The sequence below is a fragment of the Babylonia areolata genome, chromosome 35 (genome assembly GCF_041734735.1).
Source record: "Babylonia areolata isolate BAREFJ2019XMU chromosome 35, ASM4173473v1, whole genome shotgun sequence".
In the NCBI taxonomy this organism is placed as follows: domain Eukaryota; kingdom Metazoa; phylum Mollusca; class Gastropoda; order Neogastropoda; family Buccinidae; genus Babylonia; species Babylonia areolata.
Genome location: NC_134910.1, coordinates 19,111,845 through 19,130,755, shown reverse-complemented (window position 1 = coordinate 19,130,755; position 18,911 = coordinate 19,111,845). Strand labels below are relative to the sequence as shown.

At 42.0% G+C, this 18,911-nt stretch overlaps 1 protein-coding gene across 2 annotated transcripts in view; it reads left to right on the top strand.

The window, feature by feature from the left end:
• The first annotated feature begins 170 nt into the window (after positions 1 to 170).
• Positions 171 to 18,911, top strand: part of LOC143277886 (centrosomal protein of 78 kDa-like) — a 191,440-nt gene continuing 172,699 nt past the window's right edge. For both annotated transcript variants that reach the window (XM_076582838.1, XM_076582837.1), the window contains exons 1-5: positions 171 to 354; positions 7,150 to 7,348; positions 8,030 to 8,130; positions 10,611 to 10,780; positions 11,798 to 11,870. In XM_076582838.1, coding sequence (XP_076438953.1) covers positions 7,197 to 7,348; positions 8,030 to 8,130; positions 10,611 to 10,780; positions 11,798 to 11,870 — 496 coding nt within the window. In that variant the 5' untranslated portion in view covers positions 171 to 354; positions 7,150 to 7,196. The remainder of the gene's footprint in view (positions 355 to 7,149; positions 7,349 to 8,029; positions 8,131 to 10,610; positions 10,781 to 11,797; positions 11,871 to 18,911) is intronic.

Here is an 18,911-nt window from a genome sequence, read left to right as displayed (position 1 = left end):
TTTTGAATCTTTTTTATATGTATAAGGAAAAGGGGAAAAACCTACACATTTGTATAAACAGAGAACGTAATATGCTGCAATGATTCATATCAACAACATGATATAAATCAAACAAAGCAAATGACGACATCAGTTTTTGTGCTTTGCCTCCTGCCTTTCCCCCAAGAATGAGTATACGTCATAAAGTATGGCGCCAGTTTACAAGTTGATAGAAACGAGATAAACAAAATTTTTTCAAGCTCTGAAAAGCCACTGTTACGGACGCTATAGTTTCATTCTGATCATTCAACGTTATCTGGCTAACAGCTGCTTTGCCTCTCACCGGTTTTATTTCCCAGGATATCCCTTTATGCGGTACGTTCATGGACTCTGGTTTTTCATGTTCTCTTTGAGCAAGCTTCAACATGCACGGAATCAGACGTCGCTAGTTTGTTAAGTTTGAGAGTAACATGCCCATCATGGATCATTTTTTTAATTTTACGACTGTGTCTCATAACAATGTAAATTTAGGTAAAAATACTGCACATACTTATTTCTCAAAACAGTCATTTACTCATAGCTTTGAGAAACAGCTCAACAAGACTTTGTTGCCCAGTCATCACAATATCTGTACATCACTAGATGTTTGATTTTGGCACAGTATAAATGACTCTAAAACTGGAATAGTGTAACATTTTATATATGAAAAGAACATAATACATGTGGTGCTCAAAACAGATGTTTTCATTTCACAGACATCATACATGAAACTGGCAGCCAAGCATCTTCTGATTTTGGTATACTTGCTGATTTGGTCACTCCCTTCACCCCTTCTCTCTCTAACAAACATACTCACATCATGAAGCATCTTGTTATGTACTGTATTTGAAAAAAAAATTCACAATTGATGTACATCCACACGTACACCCGCCCACCCACCCACCCACACACATGCACACACACTGTATAGATATGCACGCGCGCACACACACACACAGATGGATGATTGAATATCTGAGTGATTTAAACATTTACACAGAAATTTGCCTGCATGCACATGACATACGCCATCCCTCTCTCCCCTCCAACCCTCCCACACAGTGACCCACCCTGATACTGACAATGCATGCACACACACATAAACACATGCATGTATCAAAACTATTATGTACATATGTGTATCTTAGTATCTGTATTTGTTTTTGTAATATAATTTAACTATTATATTTGATACATGTATTGATGTAATCACACACACACACACACACACACACACACACACACACACACACACACAGAGTGATAGAATGAACAGTGTACAGCCATGACACATTTTCATAACACTTTTATAACATTACAGTACAATATTCTGTGTTTGTATAAATAGTACCGCACAGTGGTTCTCAACAGATCGTCAATCATTTTTTGTATTCATCATTTCTTCCTTATCATCTGTTTGTTTTCTTGAAAGCTTCAGTTCAAGTTCAGATCCGCTGTTGTATGTCTGCTCATCAAGAAACCATCTTTGGATCATAATTATTTGAAAAATTATTGACCTGCACCAAATCTGTCATTTTGATAAAAATTGCTAGAAAAGATTGTATTGTCTCAGCTCTTAACTTATCTCAATATCTGGAACAGATTACTTAGTTTCTCACTAGTCAGCTTATAGGCGTGGTCATAGCTGTGAAATGGCCCTTCTTAGAATAGTCAGTGATTTGCCCTCTGGATTTGATGACTCTTTTAGACCTGTCAGTAGCCTTTGACACTATCAACCTATCCTCTTGAACAGACTTAAAACTTCATTTGGTATTCGTGACACTGCACTAGCATGGATCATGTTTTACCTGTCAGATCATACACAGAAAGTGTGTAAATGGTATATACTCTTGTGTATAGATGTCCTCAGATATGGTGTCCCACAGGGGTCCGTCCTAGGTCCCGTTCTTTTGTGCTGTATGTGGCTCCTGTGTTGGATGTCATCTGTCATTATGCGATGTCGCATGGGAGCTTTGCTGATGACACTCAACTTTATCAGTTGGCCTCCATAGCTGAAATTGATGCACTAGTGACTCCAACACTGGAGTGCATTGCTGACGAAAAAAGGACTGGATGACTCTTAATACTCTCAATAGCTGCAGCTAAATGATGATAAGACTGAATTAATCATTTAATGATAGCCTGCCCAAAAACGTTTTGTCAACATCCTTTCTTTCCTGACTTTGTTCTTATCAATAGCACACCCATTTTACTTTCTCCATAGTTCTGTTCGCAGTCTTGGCATAATCCTAGACCAGTCTTTTTCCTTCCAACAGCACATTTCAAATATCTATAAAGTTTCCTACCTGGAACTGCATTGAATCAGTTCTATCCACACTAACTCTCAACTGACGCAGCCTAAACACTTGTATGCGCTTTCAAGATTAGATTGCTGCAATTCTCTTTTGGCCGACCTTCGCAAGTATCTGTTAGACAGATTTAAACGAGTTTAGAGTAATGCTGCCAGACTCATTTGCAGAGCTTCTAAATTTGACCATGTTTCTCCTATCCTTCAGCCTGTCCACTGGTTTCCTGTTTCTGAGTGGATAGACTATAAGCTATCCACTCTGACTTTTGCTGTGCAGTCAGCTGATCTGGACCAGAGTTTCTTTCTGAACTCCTCCATATCTATAGTCTGTCTCACCAGCTCTTTTCTTCCTCTGATACTCAATTTCTCAGGATACCTCATGTCAGAAGTAAGATCTATAGACAGATCCTTTTTTGCTTTTTCAGTTGCCTAAGATGTGGAACAGGCTCCCTGATAACCTCCGTCATTCTGACTCCCTTGCCTCTTTCAGATCTGGTCTCAAAACTTACCTCTTCCCCCAGCAGTACATTTAGTTGTGGCAGGTCATCTTCTTTGCATGTGGTGTGCTTGACTATGAGTATTTATACTATAGTGTACTTTGTATACATACTGTGTACACATACACATGCATAGGATATATTATATATACGAATGTGTATTTGTGTGTGTTCGTATGTTTGGTCGCTTGTGTGTGTGCGTGCGTGTGTGTAACTGTGTGTGTGTGTGTGTGTGCGTGTGTGCATTTGGGTGGCTGTGTGTGTTTGTGCGTCTGTGCATGTGTGTGTTTATGTTGCCTTTGTGTGTATATGTATGGAGGGTAGCTGCTATGTTCATATATATATGTCAAAATGTATAAAGTGTGTGTGTGTGTGTGTGTGTGTGTGTGCATGTGTGCATTTGGGTGGCTGTGTGTGTTTGTGCGTCTGTTTGTGCATGTGTGTGTTTATGTTGCCTTTGTGTGTATATGTATGGAGGGTAGCTGCTATGTTCATATATATATGTCAAAATGTATAAATTGTGTGTGTGTACACGTGTGTGTGTGTGTGTGTGTGTGTGTGTGTGTGTGTAGTTTGTTGGTCACATTTTGTTGTGTTTACATAACATTGAAGAAATGTATTATGTAAACAAGTGTTTGCAAAGCACCCAGAGCAGATTTGTGGAGAGTGTGCTTATATAAGTATCCATTATTATTATTATTTACTAATCCAACTCAAGGATGCAAACAACCTTTCTTTTATATACACAAACATTGAAACAACCTTTGTTTTAGTCAATGTTAAACCATCTGGGATTTTTACTCCCCCCTGTTTCATTTGACAGAATGACATTTACCACCACCTGTGTCATTCGATGGAATTCAGATTGAGAAAACCCAATGCCTACGCTACCTAGGAATACAGTTCAGCAGGATGCTACCTTCAGAAAACATATGGAAAATACTGTTCTCAAATGCAAAAAGGGTCTTTCAGTCTTAAAGTTAAAAGCAATGGCAGCCAAAGGTATCGAACAACACCACCTCTTCCTGCTATATCAATCACTCATTCTCAGTGTGATCGACTAAAATTAGAGAGAGTTCAAAATGAAGCTAATAGACTGATCCTTGGAACAACAAATTACACGCCTGCGGAAACCATGCGATACCTGCTTGACCTTCCTTCAGTGCTAGTCAGAAACAAGTTAGGACAGGTTAAGACCTACTTCAGAGCATTAGAAAACCCTTAAAACCCACTGCATGATGCAGTCAACGAAGCAAAAGGCAGCTGTCTGGGATGAGGAAGATCATGGATGGGCCGAGCAGAAGACACAATCCAGCTAGTATGCCGACTACAAGACCTGAAGGAAACAAAAGAATGGGAGGAAAACCCCGAAAACCTCAATCATCTATTCAACACAGCCATTTCACCCACTCTAGGAAGACATTGTCGGGAATGGCCAGAAGGCAAAACTGATGCAGAAGTGAAGCTACTCATAGAAGAAAACAGTAAAGAAGAGGACATCATCATATGCACAGATGGCTCAGTCACCAAAGACCATTCCAGTTGGGGAATCACTGCAAAACAAAATAGAAAAACAATTAGGGAAGAGAATGCTGCCTACAAAGTCACAACCTCAAGCCTAACGATGGAAGCTGAAGCTGTGACATATGTTCTCCAGTGGCTATCATCTATCCATATGCCCAGAAACCAACATGCCATGATTCTAATGGACTCAATGAACCTGACACAGAAAATTGAAAGTGGAATGAGAAGCCCAGAGTGACATGAGGCAATTACAACTTTCAGATTAAAAAAACTTACATGGTCATACTGCCCGGGACATGCAGGTGTTATGGGAAATGAGCAAGCTGACAGACTTGCTGGTAATGCAATAACAACGAGCAGCCTACAACTAGGAAAATCGGAAATCCTCAGAAAAGTCAAAGAATACCAAAAAGAACAGGTACAAGGCCGTCACACCATCAATCGCCTGAAAGAAATAAAGGTAGAGAGAGGGAGTGACCGTAAGTCTAGCATGAAAGGTAGAGCACGATGCTTTGCAAATAAAACGAATATTGGCATCATTTCCAAACCAACATTGCGCAAATTTTTTCAAAACGGAACAGTCTCTGTGGGCTTTTCCAAATACAATTGACTGAGCAACACGCCAGACGCCACGTTATGGCATCAGAGATCTTTTCCCATCCCTCTTGCAGCCAGTCAGTGGCAGCCTCCCTCTGTGTGTGTGTGTCTGCGTGTGTAGGTGTGTTTGTGTGCATGTGTGTGTGCGCGAGTGTGTAAGTGTACATGTGTATCAGGAGAGCTCTGTGCACGTGTGTGTATGTGTGTGTGCGTGTGTGTGACTGTGTGTGCGTGCGTGCGTGCGTGTGTGTGTGTGTGTGTGTGTGTGTGTGTGTAGAGGATGAGGTATGTGTGTGTATGCATGTCTGTACTGTGGGAGCAATGGAATATTGGAACGTGCAGGTGTGCATATATATATATATATATATATAAATAAAAATTTTCGTATATGTGTGTGTGTGTAGGGGAGTGGAGTGGGGGGGTGGGGGATATGGGCGTATGTGTGTGTGCTTGAAAAGTAAGTATGCGTGTGTGTGTTGTGTGTGTGTGTGTGTGCCGTGGAAGCTGCGATATGTAGCCTAGGAATGAGTGTGGAGGAGGGGGAAGGCGGGGGTGGGAGGGATGGGCGGAGAGGGGGGAGGGAGGTGCAGGGTAATTTGGGAGATGGTGTGTGTGTGTGTGTGTGTGTGTCGGGGCTTGTGTATGTTTATGTGTGTTTTTGCTTTCTTCTTCTTCTTCTGCATTCCCCATGATCATGGTCTCAGACTTGCAGTCCTATGCTGGAAATGAAGGTGGTGGTCTTGATGAGGTCTTCTTTGGTGCCCCAGAGCTTTTCTGCCAGCGTGGCTCCATAGGGCCACTGCTGCGTCCGTGCATCTTGATACAGGAGGCAGGACTGCAGGATGTGCTCCAGGGTTTGTGGGCCTGTCTTACACGGGCAGTCAGGAGTGTGTGACAGCTTCATTCGGTACATGTGGTCTCGCAGGCGGCAGTGCCCCGTGCGTAGTCGGAATATGATTTTTGCTTTCATATCTGTGAAACTTCCTGTTTGTTGCATATCTGTTGTGCATGTGTGCGTGTGTGAATGCGTGTCTGCATGTTTTACATTTATTTGCTTATTTATCATCATTATTGTCTTTTTGATTTATTTTTATTTAATGTTATTATTATTATCATTATCTTTTTTTTGTCAAGGCCTGACTAAGTGCGTTGGGTTATGCTGCTGGTCAGGCATTTGCTTGGCAGATGTGGTGTAGCATATATGGATTTGTCCGAACGCAGTGAAGCCTCCTTGAGCTACTGACACTGATTCTGATACTCCCCCCTTAACTTGATCTTGATTAGTGGTCAGGGTTGTCTTTCAGATGAGATAATAAATACATTCTGTGTGCAGCTTGCACTTAGCACATGTAAAAGAATCCATGGCAACAACAGGGTTGTCTCTGGCAAAATTCTGTAGAAAAACATCTACTTTGATATTAACATTGCTAAAAGAAGATAATCAAAAAGGGAGGTGCTGCAGTGTTGTGTGTTCTTCTTAGGGAGCGCAGTCTGAATTTCACACAGAGAAATCTGTGTGTCAAATAATGATTTGATACAATACAGTATAATACAATACAATACAATACAATACAATACAGTGCAATGCATTGCAATACACAACAATACACTATAGTCTATACAATGCACTGCATATGAAAACAACACACATTGTGTACTGTCTTTACATTACAGCTATTAAGCAGTAAAATACAGGGCAGTACTGTACAGTACAGTGCACATTTCATAACAGTACATCATGATACAGTATTCTTGGTTATCTCTTGAGAAAACCAAAAATGACTATGCATTATGTGATAATCAGCAGACACCATCGATGGACATGCATGTGGCTTCAGAGCTCAAATTCATCAGCTTATATGCAGTCAGCAGGTGGGACATGGGACACCAGCAGGCAGGGCAGGGGCAGATACAACAATGTCGCCAGTCTCAAGCAGCTGCAAGGCATTGGTGATGGTGGTCTTTGAATATCCTCACTGCATTCCTTATCAGGGCACGCCAGCTGCTGTGCAGTGTTATGAGTATGCTTATATCATTGCATGAACAGAGCAATGCAGTTCAACATTCTCTTCTATTATAATATTACATACATGCATTGCGTGATAAATACTTTGTTTCACAAATAAATCCGTCTTGAGGACATACATTATTGTTAGAGATTATAACAGTTTCACATGACTTTGTCATTAGTGGTCATGTGTGCAGCCAAGATCGCATTGCTCTCGGACCATCGGCGGGAGGCGTACAGGAACATGATTGAGAGCGTTCAGGCGCGGCAGCGGGGGGCATACGACTTTGAGAGTCACTATGACAATCTGTGCGCCCTGCAGGATTCAGTGCCACTGGCAGCCGTCAAGGCCAATCTGTCTTCTGGCATCCTGGACATCAATGCTGACAGAGTCAGGTAAGTCTATTTTTTGTTTATATTGTTAGTGCCTGAACCCCCTCATATATATATATATATATATATATATATATATATAATAATAATAATAATTCATAACTTTTCTATGGCGTGATATCCAGTACTAATGGTGCTCAAAGCGCCTTACATCATTGAGCCAGATGTAAACGTAACATGAAAACATTACAACAGCTCAATCCAATGCGTTCACAGAACGAATAAAAAAGCATGATCCACCAAACAATAAAAATGTCAAGTTGATAATGCTTAGATTAAAAAGAAATACATTCCATAAAAACACATACGTATATAACATACATGCACAAGCAGAACATAAAAAAATGCACATTAAAATTTAAGATCCCATATTTCATGTCATCCATAATTCATAAGAAATAGCTGATAGAACAGCCATGTATTATGGTTGTTTTCCTGCCAAGTTACTCCTGAAAAGGCATTAGTTTCTGAACAGGCACCTGGTATTAATATAGGAGGATTTAACAACAACTATTTCAGAAGAAACTCATTGAACACATGCACCCATACTTTCACTCTCTCTCTTCACAGCTGACAACTATGCCATAGTATCTGGGACAGATAAAAACAATAACACATAAAGTTAGAATGTTTACTTGAAAAAAAGAGTATGTTTTTAGATGTTCTGTCAACTGATGTTTTCAGAGCCCCAGACTGGCCACCCATCATCCACACACTACAGATCAACAAGAGTCTAGAATATGTGGCCATTCGCAGCCACTTCACCCCACCCTCTGATGCTGATGGTATGTTGATTGATTGTCTGTGTGTGTGTGTGTGTGTGTGTAAGTGTTCTCTGCATGTGTGTGAGCGTGTGTGTGAGGCTGTATACATGGTGGAGATGCTTGCAAACTTTTTGTTGTTTCCTCTGAAAGTGAGGACGGTATTGTCACCTGCCTGTGCAACAACATTACAGTAGCTGTGTCACTGGTTTCGTTTGTTTGCTGCTGCAGTCAGCCTGTGAAACTACTGGTAATTTAGGCAAAAAATCTTTCCAACCCTCTCATGCGTGCACATCAGCATAGACACATTCCACTAAAGGGTTGAAAATGTTCGATCATTTTATTCCTTATGAGGACAAGTGTCTCATTACTTTTTTATCGGCAAGGTCACCGTCCAATACATTTATTTTTTAGCTCGGACTTTGTATGTGAGAAATTGGAACAAAGTCAGTGTCATTGCGCATGCAACATTGAATCAGTTTCGGCTGATGTCATTGTGTTTGATTGACCAGGACACAATGTTTCCAGCACATGCACCATGTGTCAGACCATTTCTCAAGGTTCCCATAGAAAATATAAAAGGTTTCCAGGGATAAAGTGTATAAACAGTCAAAGAAGCCCTTCGGTTCATTGTCTGAAATCTTGAAAACAGTTGTTGAAATTCTTCAAATGGGAAAAGAATGCATGTCAGTGGAAAGGGTGCAAATGAAAAAGAAACACTCAGAAAACATCAGCTTTTATCCATCACAGTTTTTGACACAAAGGCACAGAGAGAGTGAGAGAATGAGTGAGTGGGTGTACTCTTCATTTTTAATACTTCACATTCATATTCATTCTCAAGACTTCATTTTCATATTATTTATGTCCAGTGAATTTTCTTCAAAGTACATCAGTCTTTATAATAGTAACATTGATTTATTTTGATTTAACATTTTTGATTTAACTGCACATACTTTACTGTGACCCACTAGTGCAGGCTCCAGCAGGGAGTCCGATTACGATTTATGTTTGTACCTTGTTACGTACTCCCCCCCCCCCCCCCTCCCCAGTATTCCTTGTGATCCCGGTGCACTTGGTAATAAAGACATATTCTATTCTATTCTATTGATATTGTGTGATAAGAGCTTGTCATTTTTATCACAGCTGATTAACAACTTTTGCCTCGTCATGAAAAAATGCAATGACCTTCTTCTTCTTCTTCTTCTTCTGCGTTCGTGGGCTGCAACTCCCACGTTTACTCGTATGCACACGAGTGGGCTTTTACGTGTATGACCGTTTTTACCCCGCCATGTAGGCAGCCATACTCTGTTTTCGGGGTATGCAATGACCTATTTGTTTCATCTTGATGTGAAAAGGACAAATGTCCAGTTGTGTTTGGGTGGGTTAGGACATTTTGTCTTATTTTTGTCCCCGCCCTCTTTATTTTGACACAGTCAATTCTTTCTCCTCCACTCTAGTGTATCAGTGTAGTTTAGGCTGATACATGTTACGAGTTAAGAAGTAACTTAGCCATAATGATAATGGTACAATATCATTTGGTATATGTTTGCAGTGTAACACTCCACTACTGCACTACGCTGCAAAACACTGCCCAGTTCACTCCCCTCCACTCCACTACACTACACTACATTGCTGTGCACTGCACTGCAGTATACTACAGTGCAAAACAATGCCTTGCCACACATGACAAGCAGTCAAGAATTGGTTACACAACTTCTTTCTTTGTATACGTTTTTTTTGCAAATATTCAGTATTAATTTTGGAGGGTTTTGGTGGTATTTTACCCTGACATGGTCAGCTGGGTTAGTATTGCAACACTACCACCAACAGCCTCATATCTTAACCATATCAAAATCAGCTCTTGCTGTTATACATGACTTTGTGGGCTAGTATAAGAAATAACAACAGTCTAATATTACTATGCCATAATCAGCTCTTTCTGTTATGCATAATTTCATTTACTGGCAAGTGTAAGTAACAACAACAGCAACTTCTTTACTTTCTAATCAGCTCTTTCTGTTATGCATAATTTTATTAATTTATTGATTGGCAAGTGTAAGTAACAACAACTTCTTTACTATGCCATTATCAGTTCTTGCTGTTAGTGTTATACAGCACTTCATATGTCTATTTGTTAGTGGGCTACTATAAACAACAGCAGTCATTTCTTAACTATGCCATAATCAGCAGTCACTGTTATATGTAATTCCATAAATCAGCTTGTTGATTTTGTTATTAATTCATTTTTGTACATCCTGCCTCCCACCTTCCTTAAAAGTGAAATGTCCCATAGGCTTTTACAGCCATCAAGGCAGTGGATTCACATTCACTGTGTCCAGGGTTTTGCATAAAACAGTAGAGTGAGGAATAAAGTACCTCTCCCTAGGCCACAACACCATGCTAAAACGGGGCCTCAAATCGTGATGACTGGTGAACACTGGATCAGTAGTCCAGAGCCTGATTCTGCCATGGTGCCCCCTTATGTTTGACCTCAACCCTTGCAGAAAAGCGTGCCACAGTGATAAGGCGGAAGACGCCTTCCATCCGCTCTAAGGAGATCACCTTCCGTCTGTGCAAGGCCCTGCAGAGCTGCCTCCAGGTCACGCCCACCCTCATGTTCATTGAGCTCACAGGGGTGCCACTTCGGGACCGAGACATCAACGCATTGATGAAGGTGGGTTGTCTCTTGTTGGATGTGTCTCACTGTCTGCGTGGGGAGGGGGGGGGGGGGGTTTGAGGGGAGATGGGGGTGGGTAGCCTGAGGAGGGTAGTGGGGAGGAGAAGGGGAAACAGGCATACTGGCCTGTTGTTCTAGTATACATGGGTGTGAGGATTTTCATGGTATATAGGTCTCAGCATTGGCATTTTAGCCTTTTTTTTTTTCTTACACAGTATTTCATTTTATTTTGCTTTGTTTGGTATTAAGACATGCATATCAGATTAGCAGCCTCTGGACCCAGGCTGTATTATATTACTTATAATAATCAGTCACTGCCATCTGTGAAAACAGCCATCAGTTCTGGAAAAAAATATAAAAATCAGTGACTGTTCCAGATGCTGGGGCCATAGATCGCATGTTATTGGGAAAAAATAACTGGGGTACCTTCTTTCACGGGAGGAAAAACCTGATGGGAAGTTGTAATTTTAAAAGTATGTGCCTACATCCAAAACCAGCTACAGTAGAGCTGAAGTTAAGAGAAAGTATGCTCAACTGATTTTGTGTGTGTGTGTGCGTGTGCACGCGCATGTATGTGTGCACAACATTAGTTTATAACTCTTTGTCAGCCATCTTCCATCAAAGTTTGTTTCTGTGGAAAGCATTCTGCTTGTGATAGCTTCTTTTGTTGGCTGACACATATAAACAAAGTGAGTCTTGTGAGTTTTATGTGTGTGTGTGTGTGTGTGTGTGTGTGAGTAAGGTGTGTGTGGAAAAACTTTGTCAGCCAATACCAAATCTGGATTAAACATAGAAAAAAAAGGACATTTTCCAAGCTGTTTTTAGTTCGTAAGTTGAACTTTGAAGAGCTTTGTTATTTGGAACTTCTGAATGTTTGTAAACAATCAGTGATGCAATAAGTTAGTAGTTACCCTTTCCTTCTTCCCACTTGCACCCCAACACCCAGAAAAACTGAACTGGAATGGCATCTACATGATCCAGAGTGATTGAAGTGTTTGGTCATGTTTGTCACAGGGGGTGATGAAGAACAAGACACTTGTGCACCTGTCGTTTGAGATGTGTCGCATTGGAGACAAGGGCGTGGAAAGTAAGTGCGGCAGTGTTGGTTCATTCTGTGGTGTTTTGTCAGGTGTGTTCATCAGTGTGCTTGCGTTTGTGTTGTTTGGAATTGTGTGATACATGTTTGTGTGTGTGTGCAGTGTGTGTGTTTGTGTGCGTGTGTGTTTCCCTCTAAAGCATGTGTTCCTTCTATTCTATTCATCTTTCTGTCTGTCTCTGTCCTCTCCCTCCAGTCTGATTTCTCTCCCTTTCTCTCTCCCTGTTTTTTTTTTTTTTCTTTCTCTCTCCCTCCCTCTCTTTCTCTTCCTCCCGCCAATCTTCCATCCCCACCTCTCTCATAATCAAGATGTGCCATTGGCATACTAGTAGAATGCGTGCATGTGTGTGTGTACGAGTGGGTATGCATTCATGTGTGATTTAAGGAATAGCCAACCAAAGGGATGCAAGTCTGAAATGTTCCAAATTTGTTATGCAGTTTTCCTTAGATGAATTTTCTCCCTTGCACTGTCCAAACGTAATAAGTTTAACCCATGGCAGAGAATCATTGATGCTCCAAAGAACGACTGTGTTGGAATAGTGCATTAGAAAGAAATTAAAATGTAAATATTGAAGCAATATTGGGAAAATAGTTTTCTTACAGTGTTTCTTTAGTTAGCGTCTTTTCATGTAAATGACAATACCTGGGCTCATACCTACACACCCACAAATTCTAACACACACACACACACACACACACACTCTGCCTCACACACAAGCAGAAAATAAGAATAACTTTATTGATTGAAAAGAAAAAAAAAATCATGACAAAAGAGAGTGGAGTAAAGGAAAGGAGGGACCATGCATATGAGTGTGCATGTGTGTGCGCACGCACACACACACTCCCTCCCTACATACTCCCACCTACCCCACCCTTCTCATACACAAGACATACAAGCAGAAGATGAATAGTTCTTTATTCATTAAGAGTTGCTTAAAGGAAAAAAAAAGAAAGGTGATACCAGAGTGATGCAAAGGGAGCAAGGGATTAGATGGTGTCTGTATTGATCCTGTGATCAGCCTGCATGACACACACACACACAAACACAAACACAACCGTCAGTTCTATAGTTATCAGTCAGAGCAGAGTGAACGGCAGTGAAAAGAAAGATGCAGGCAAAGGGGCACATCAGTGCATTTGAGAATGCACACACACACACACACACACACACACACACACAGATTGATGTCCTGGCTGTTTTTCTGGCATTCCAAGGGGTGTCCTGGCTGCCTTTGGAAGGGTGATGCCCAGGCTTGTTCTTGGGCTGAGGTTGATCTGGGTTTCTAAGAGGGTGGGGGTGGGAAATTCCTGGACCCACTGTCCCCTGTTCAACATCGCTCTCTATTACCCAGACCTCAACTTGCGAAAACATGGAGACCCCAGCACCGACCAACTTGAAGGGCACGAAAGCCAATACCTCATCAATCCCAACTCAGTGGTGCATAGCACACAGCTGTCCTTTAACCATTCCCCTCCCCCACAACCCCCTCCTTCTGTCCCCTCCTTTCTCTCTTAATTTCATGCACTGTTTCCTCACAATCGACAACCCTTTTATAAGGGGCTTCTGAACACTAGACAAGGAGCAGACATTGTGGACAGTACGACTCCATTTCACTGAAGGCGGGTTGATTTTCAATGGAGATAAGTTCTGTGCAGAGGCAGCTTTTAATGATTGGTGGATTTGTAGAAGAGAGGAGACAGCACTCCATGTAAGTGATTACTGCAGACTGGTTGCTGCTGATGTTGGTAATACCCATGTAATGGCTTGTGGCACATAATGCCTGTCCCTGACCCATTTCTTTCCCCATAGTTCACCCTTCCCTTCTCTCTTCTCTTTCAGTCCACTGCCCTTTTCCCTCACAAGGTCCCATATCCATCCTCTCAGTCTCATTCTTTTGTGGTCAGACTCAAAGAGAGAATACAGGAGTTCTTTGATGCAAGCCCAATGTCATTTAGACTTATCACATCAACAAGCTGTCAAGATGTGACATAAAGTATTATATCATCTGTAGAGATCACTTAGTCTTTTTTTTATTTTTTACATCAACATGCTGTCAAGATGTGAGGTAAAGTATCATATTATCTGTAGAGATTACTATTGTAAGCAGCGTTTCAGTTTTACTTCCTGTTTGCCATGGAACAGGTTTCGAAACCCACACATATAATTATTATGCCAGTCCCTAACTACCCAAAGTCCCTCAGTCTCCTTCCTATCTCAGTTCCTTCTAACCCCACTTTCCTGTGTTTTTTTAAGATTTGTATATGAATATCACTTGGCCTAGATATCTGTGCGGAGGAATAACTGGCTGGTTTGCAGAAAAGAGTGCAGTGCACTCCATGAAGAAAATGTGTTGGTGGTAGCAGTTGTGAACGACTGCAGCTTTGGGCAGATGAGTCGCTGTTGATAATTCTCATATCATGGCTTGTGGCACATAAGGTGCAGTGCCTGTCCATAACCCCCTTTTCCACCCACATCAACCCCTCCTTCCCCCTTTCTCTCTCTTTATAATCTCAGGCCCTTTCCCCTCCCAATCTCCATCTCCCCTGTCACCCTCTCTTCTCTCAGTGACAGAGACAAAGAGAGGGGTTTCAAGCTTCCTTTGATTGAAGATGAAAAATGTACATCGTTTGGACTTTTACATCAACATGCTGTTTAGACGTGATGTAAAATATTCAAAGTTCTGTGGGGATAACTTGTTTGTTCTGCATTGTGTACATGTTTTAGTTAGCTGCTTCCCATTTGCGATGTAATGAGTTAGTGACCTTTCACATACATGCCTGTCACTAATCTTTTATTCTCCACACCCTCTCCCTCTCTCTTTCCAGACCTCTCCCCTCCCAATCCACCCCCGTTCTCACCCTCATCCCATTAATCCCATTTCCCTGTTGCACCAGCGATCCCTTCAGCGTGGTGACCGTGCCTCGCCGCTGTACTGTCTTCATATGTAACTGTGAAGGATGGGAAACATTCACTGTCAAAGGGGGAAATGCATTGAAAGACAGCTTTCATGTAACGATCAACACTGCTTGGTGGTTTAAAGTAGTTGATAAAAAAAAGGGTGGTTTAATAATAGTTGTTGGGTGAAAATGCAAAATTTCTCATCCTCAGGTCAGTTCTTGCTAAACAAACATGCAACAACAACAACAACAACAGCAAAAAGCACCCCCACCACCACCACCCCCTCCCCCCCGAAAAAAACAAAAAAACAACCCCCAACCAAGAAACCAACAAGCATGTGTATTTTATGTGTGGATGTGTAAACCAAACTTAGGAGAGAGGGAGAGAGAGAAAGCAGAAATGATTCCAGGCCTTGATGTCATTGCCCACAAGCAAAGAGAAGAGGCATCAAAAGTCAAGTCAAAGTTCAACCTTTAACCTTAAAAACTGTTTTTTGCTGGGGCTATGAGTAGGGGTGTGAACTTGAATTTCAATGCTTATCTTACCATTTTGTTCCTCCAATAGGGAAGTTAGCATGCACCGCATGACATATAAACTACATTTTTTTCTGGGTCATCTACTTGTGAAAACAACAAAAAAAACAACAACAAAAAAACGCAAAAATCAAAACCATACATGCAAAAAATAGGGTGAAGTATATATTATAGGCGGATTTTTTTTTGGCTTTTTACAAATGGTTGATTAATTTCCTTTTATTTCCACTCACATGATAGGATCTCCCTCAAGGAGAGTAAGTCTGAGTCATGGCGAAACTGCCCTAGACATGTGGTGAAAATTCTCACAGACCATGAACACGCAGACGGAGACAGTCCATTTCATTTTGTTTGGTTAATTGATGGTCCGGTGCTGGAGGCTGTGTAAGTTGTGGAAACATGTCAATGTGGCAGACAGTCCTGTTCAGTCAAGTCATGTTGTTTATGTAACCCATGTAATGGCTAAAGACACCTTGAGGGGAAGGTTGGACAGAGACAGGGCTGTTCATCAGAAAAAAGGCAGATATTTATATCCAGGCTCTGCCAAACTTCTAGAAAAGAACGCAAGAAGTTTCTATTGTCTGTGGTCGTACTTCTCACCCACATGTCAGTCCTGTTTGAGAGTTTCTGGAGCATGCTCAGGGAAAGGAGTGACAGTGCAAGGAGAGGTGTGAGGGATATGTTGTTTGATCTGACAGTGAATTGGTATAGAGTCCTTTGTGGAGGACCTGGAACAAGGAAACCTTTGCCAAACTTAGATCACAGCCCTGAACAGCCTGACCTCAAGGGCTTTTTGCCACTAGGTCATTAAACTCAACTCTGCCTGCCGACTTCCATGAGTATCTTGGATCCAAAGATCAGCACCAACAACCACCTGCCTGGAGAGAATCTTAACACCATTGGAAGTTATTTTAGTTTGGTTTTCCCACTTAGTGATGGATTAAAAAAAATTCTACAAAATCAGACTCTGTTCTGTGATTTTTTTCTTTTGACTTGAACCACATTTTTGAGCTGGCTGAAATCATTTTGAGAATGGGTATTTTAGGGTTTTCTTTCAAGTTAGTTATTGTTGAAAGCCCACTAGCCACACTTGTGAACTCGAAGCTGAAAATTCATGATAGACAGACAGACTGGCACACATGACTGTCACCACAGGCAAGAAGAAGATTCTCTTGGTTTGTAAACTAAGAGAAGGAATGTGTGGTCCTGGATCCTGGTTTGACAAGAACATTTTTTTTTCTGAAAATGTGCTGGCTTGTTCTCTTTCATGTTCATGTTAGGTAGCACCAAGCTTGTGCTGAATGTCCTGGTGAAATCTGACTTTCGCTTCCCCACTTTTGGGTTGGTTCTTTTTTGTGTTTTCTGCAGTGATTAAGAACAGGCAGGACTGAACATTCAGTGATTCAACAGTGGTGAAGGCTCTCTTATGCAAGACTCATTTCTCATGCTGTAATCCCCAGGAATCTTCTGGAAGAGTATTATAATGAAAGTAATGAATCTTTTCATAAATCAAAAGAAAGAAGAAACATGCATCACAAAACCTGGTTTGACACAGTTTGTCCGATAGTGGGAGAGAAAGTGAAAACAGCTTGGGGCTGTGGATTGACCCCAATATGAGTGTGTTTGTGCGGAAGTGATGGGATGGCAATGCTGCCTCCTTGCTGTGGAGAGGTCAGTGAACAGGCGACAGCTTGAATCCCCAAAACGAGATGGATGGTTTGCTGCAGCAGAATATATTGTCCACTTTGACACATGGCGTAAAAAACAAAACAAAACAAAACAAAAACAAAAATCGGCTGGAAGTAAAGAGGGAAGGGGAGAGAGGCTGTGATGAACTAGTCCATGGTGTTTTTTTTCAAGTGAGGGGGTTGGGGTTGGGGCGTCCTCTTTCCTTTCTGACAGGTCCTTCCTCTGTGTTGTGTCTCCTTTCTTCCTTCCTTCCTCTGTGTTGTGTCTCCTTCCATCCTTCCTTCCATCCTTCCTTCCTTCCTTCCTTCTTCCTTCCTTCCTTCCTCTGCATTGTGTCTCCTTCCTTCCTCTGTGTTGTGCCTCTTTCCTTCCTCTGTGTTGTGTCTCCTTCCACTGTGTTGTGTCTCCTTCCTTCCTCTGCGTTGTGTCTCCTTCCTCTGTGTTGTGCCTCTTTCCTTCCTCTGTGTTTTGTCTCCTTCCTTCCTCTGTGTTTTGTCTTGTCTCCTTCCTTCCACCGTGTTGTGTCTCTTTCCTTCCTCTGTGTTTTGTCTCCTTCCTTCCACTGTGTTGTGTCTCCTTCCTTCCTCTGTGTTGTGACTCCTTCCTCTGTGTTTTGTCTCCTTCCTTCCTCTGTTGTGTTTTGTCTCTTTCCTTCCTCTGTGTTTTGTATCCTTCCTTCCTCTGTGTTGTCTCCTTCCACTGTGTTGTGTTTCCTTCCTTCCTCTGTGTTGTCTCCTTCCTCTGTGTTGTCTCCTTCCTTCCACTGTGTTGTGTCTCCTTCCTTCCACTGTGTTGTGTCTCCTTCCTTCCTCTGTGTTGTGTCTCCTTCCTTCCTCTGTGTTGTGTCTCCTTCCTTCCTCTGTGTTGCGTCTCCTTCCTTCCTCTGCATTGTGTCTCCTTCCTTCCTCTGTGTTGTGACTCCTTCCTCTGTGTTTTGTCTCCTTCCTTCCTCTGTTGTGTTTTGTCTCTTTCCTTCCTCTGTGTTTTGTATCCTTCCTTCCTCTGTGTTGTCTCCTTCCTCTGTGTTGTCTCCTTCCTTCCTCTGTGTTGTGCCTCTTTCCTTCCTCTGTGTTGTCTCCTTCCTTCCTCTGTGTTGTGTTTCCTTCCTTCCTCTGTGTTGTGTCTCCTTCCTCTGTGTTGTCTCCTTCCTTCCACTGTGTTGTGTCTCCTTCCTTCCACTGTGTTGTGTCTCCTTCCTTCCTCTGTGTTGTGTCTCCTTCCTTCCTCTGTGTTGTGTCTCCTTCCTTCCACTGTGTTGTGTCTGCTTCCTTCCTCTGTGTTGTATCTCCTTCCTTCCTCTGTGTTGTGTCTCCTTCCTTCCTCTGTGTTGTATCTCCTTCCTTCCTCTGTGTTGTGTCTCCTTCCGTCCTCTGCGTTGTGTCTCCTTCCTTCCACTGTGTTGTGTTTTTTCCTTTCTCTGTGTTGTGTCTCCTTCCTTCCACTGTGTTGTGTCTCCTTCCTCTGTGTTGTGTCTCCTTCCTTCCTCTGTGTTGTATCTCCTTCCTTCCTCTGTGTTGTATCTCCTTCCTTCCTCTGTGTTGTGTCTCCTTCCTTCCTCTGCGTTGTGTCTCCTTCCTTCCACTGTGTTGTGTTTTTTCCTTTCTCTGTGTTGTGTCTCCTTCCTCTGTGTTGTATCTCCTTCCTTCCTCTGTGTTGTGTCTCCTTCCTTCCTCTGTGTTGTGTCTCCTTCCTTCCACTGTGTTTTGTTTTTTCCTTTCTCTGTGTTGTGTCTCCTTCCTTCCACTGTGTTGTGTCTGCTTCCTTCCTCTGTGTTGTATCTCCTTCCTTCCAATGTGTTGTGTCTCCTTCCTCTGTGTTGTGTCTCCTTCCTTCCACTGTCTTGTGTTTTTTTCCTTTCTCTGTGTTGTGTCTGCTTCCTTCCTCTGTGTTGTGTCTCCTTCCTTCCACTGT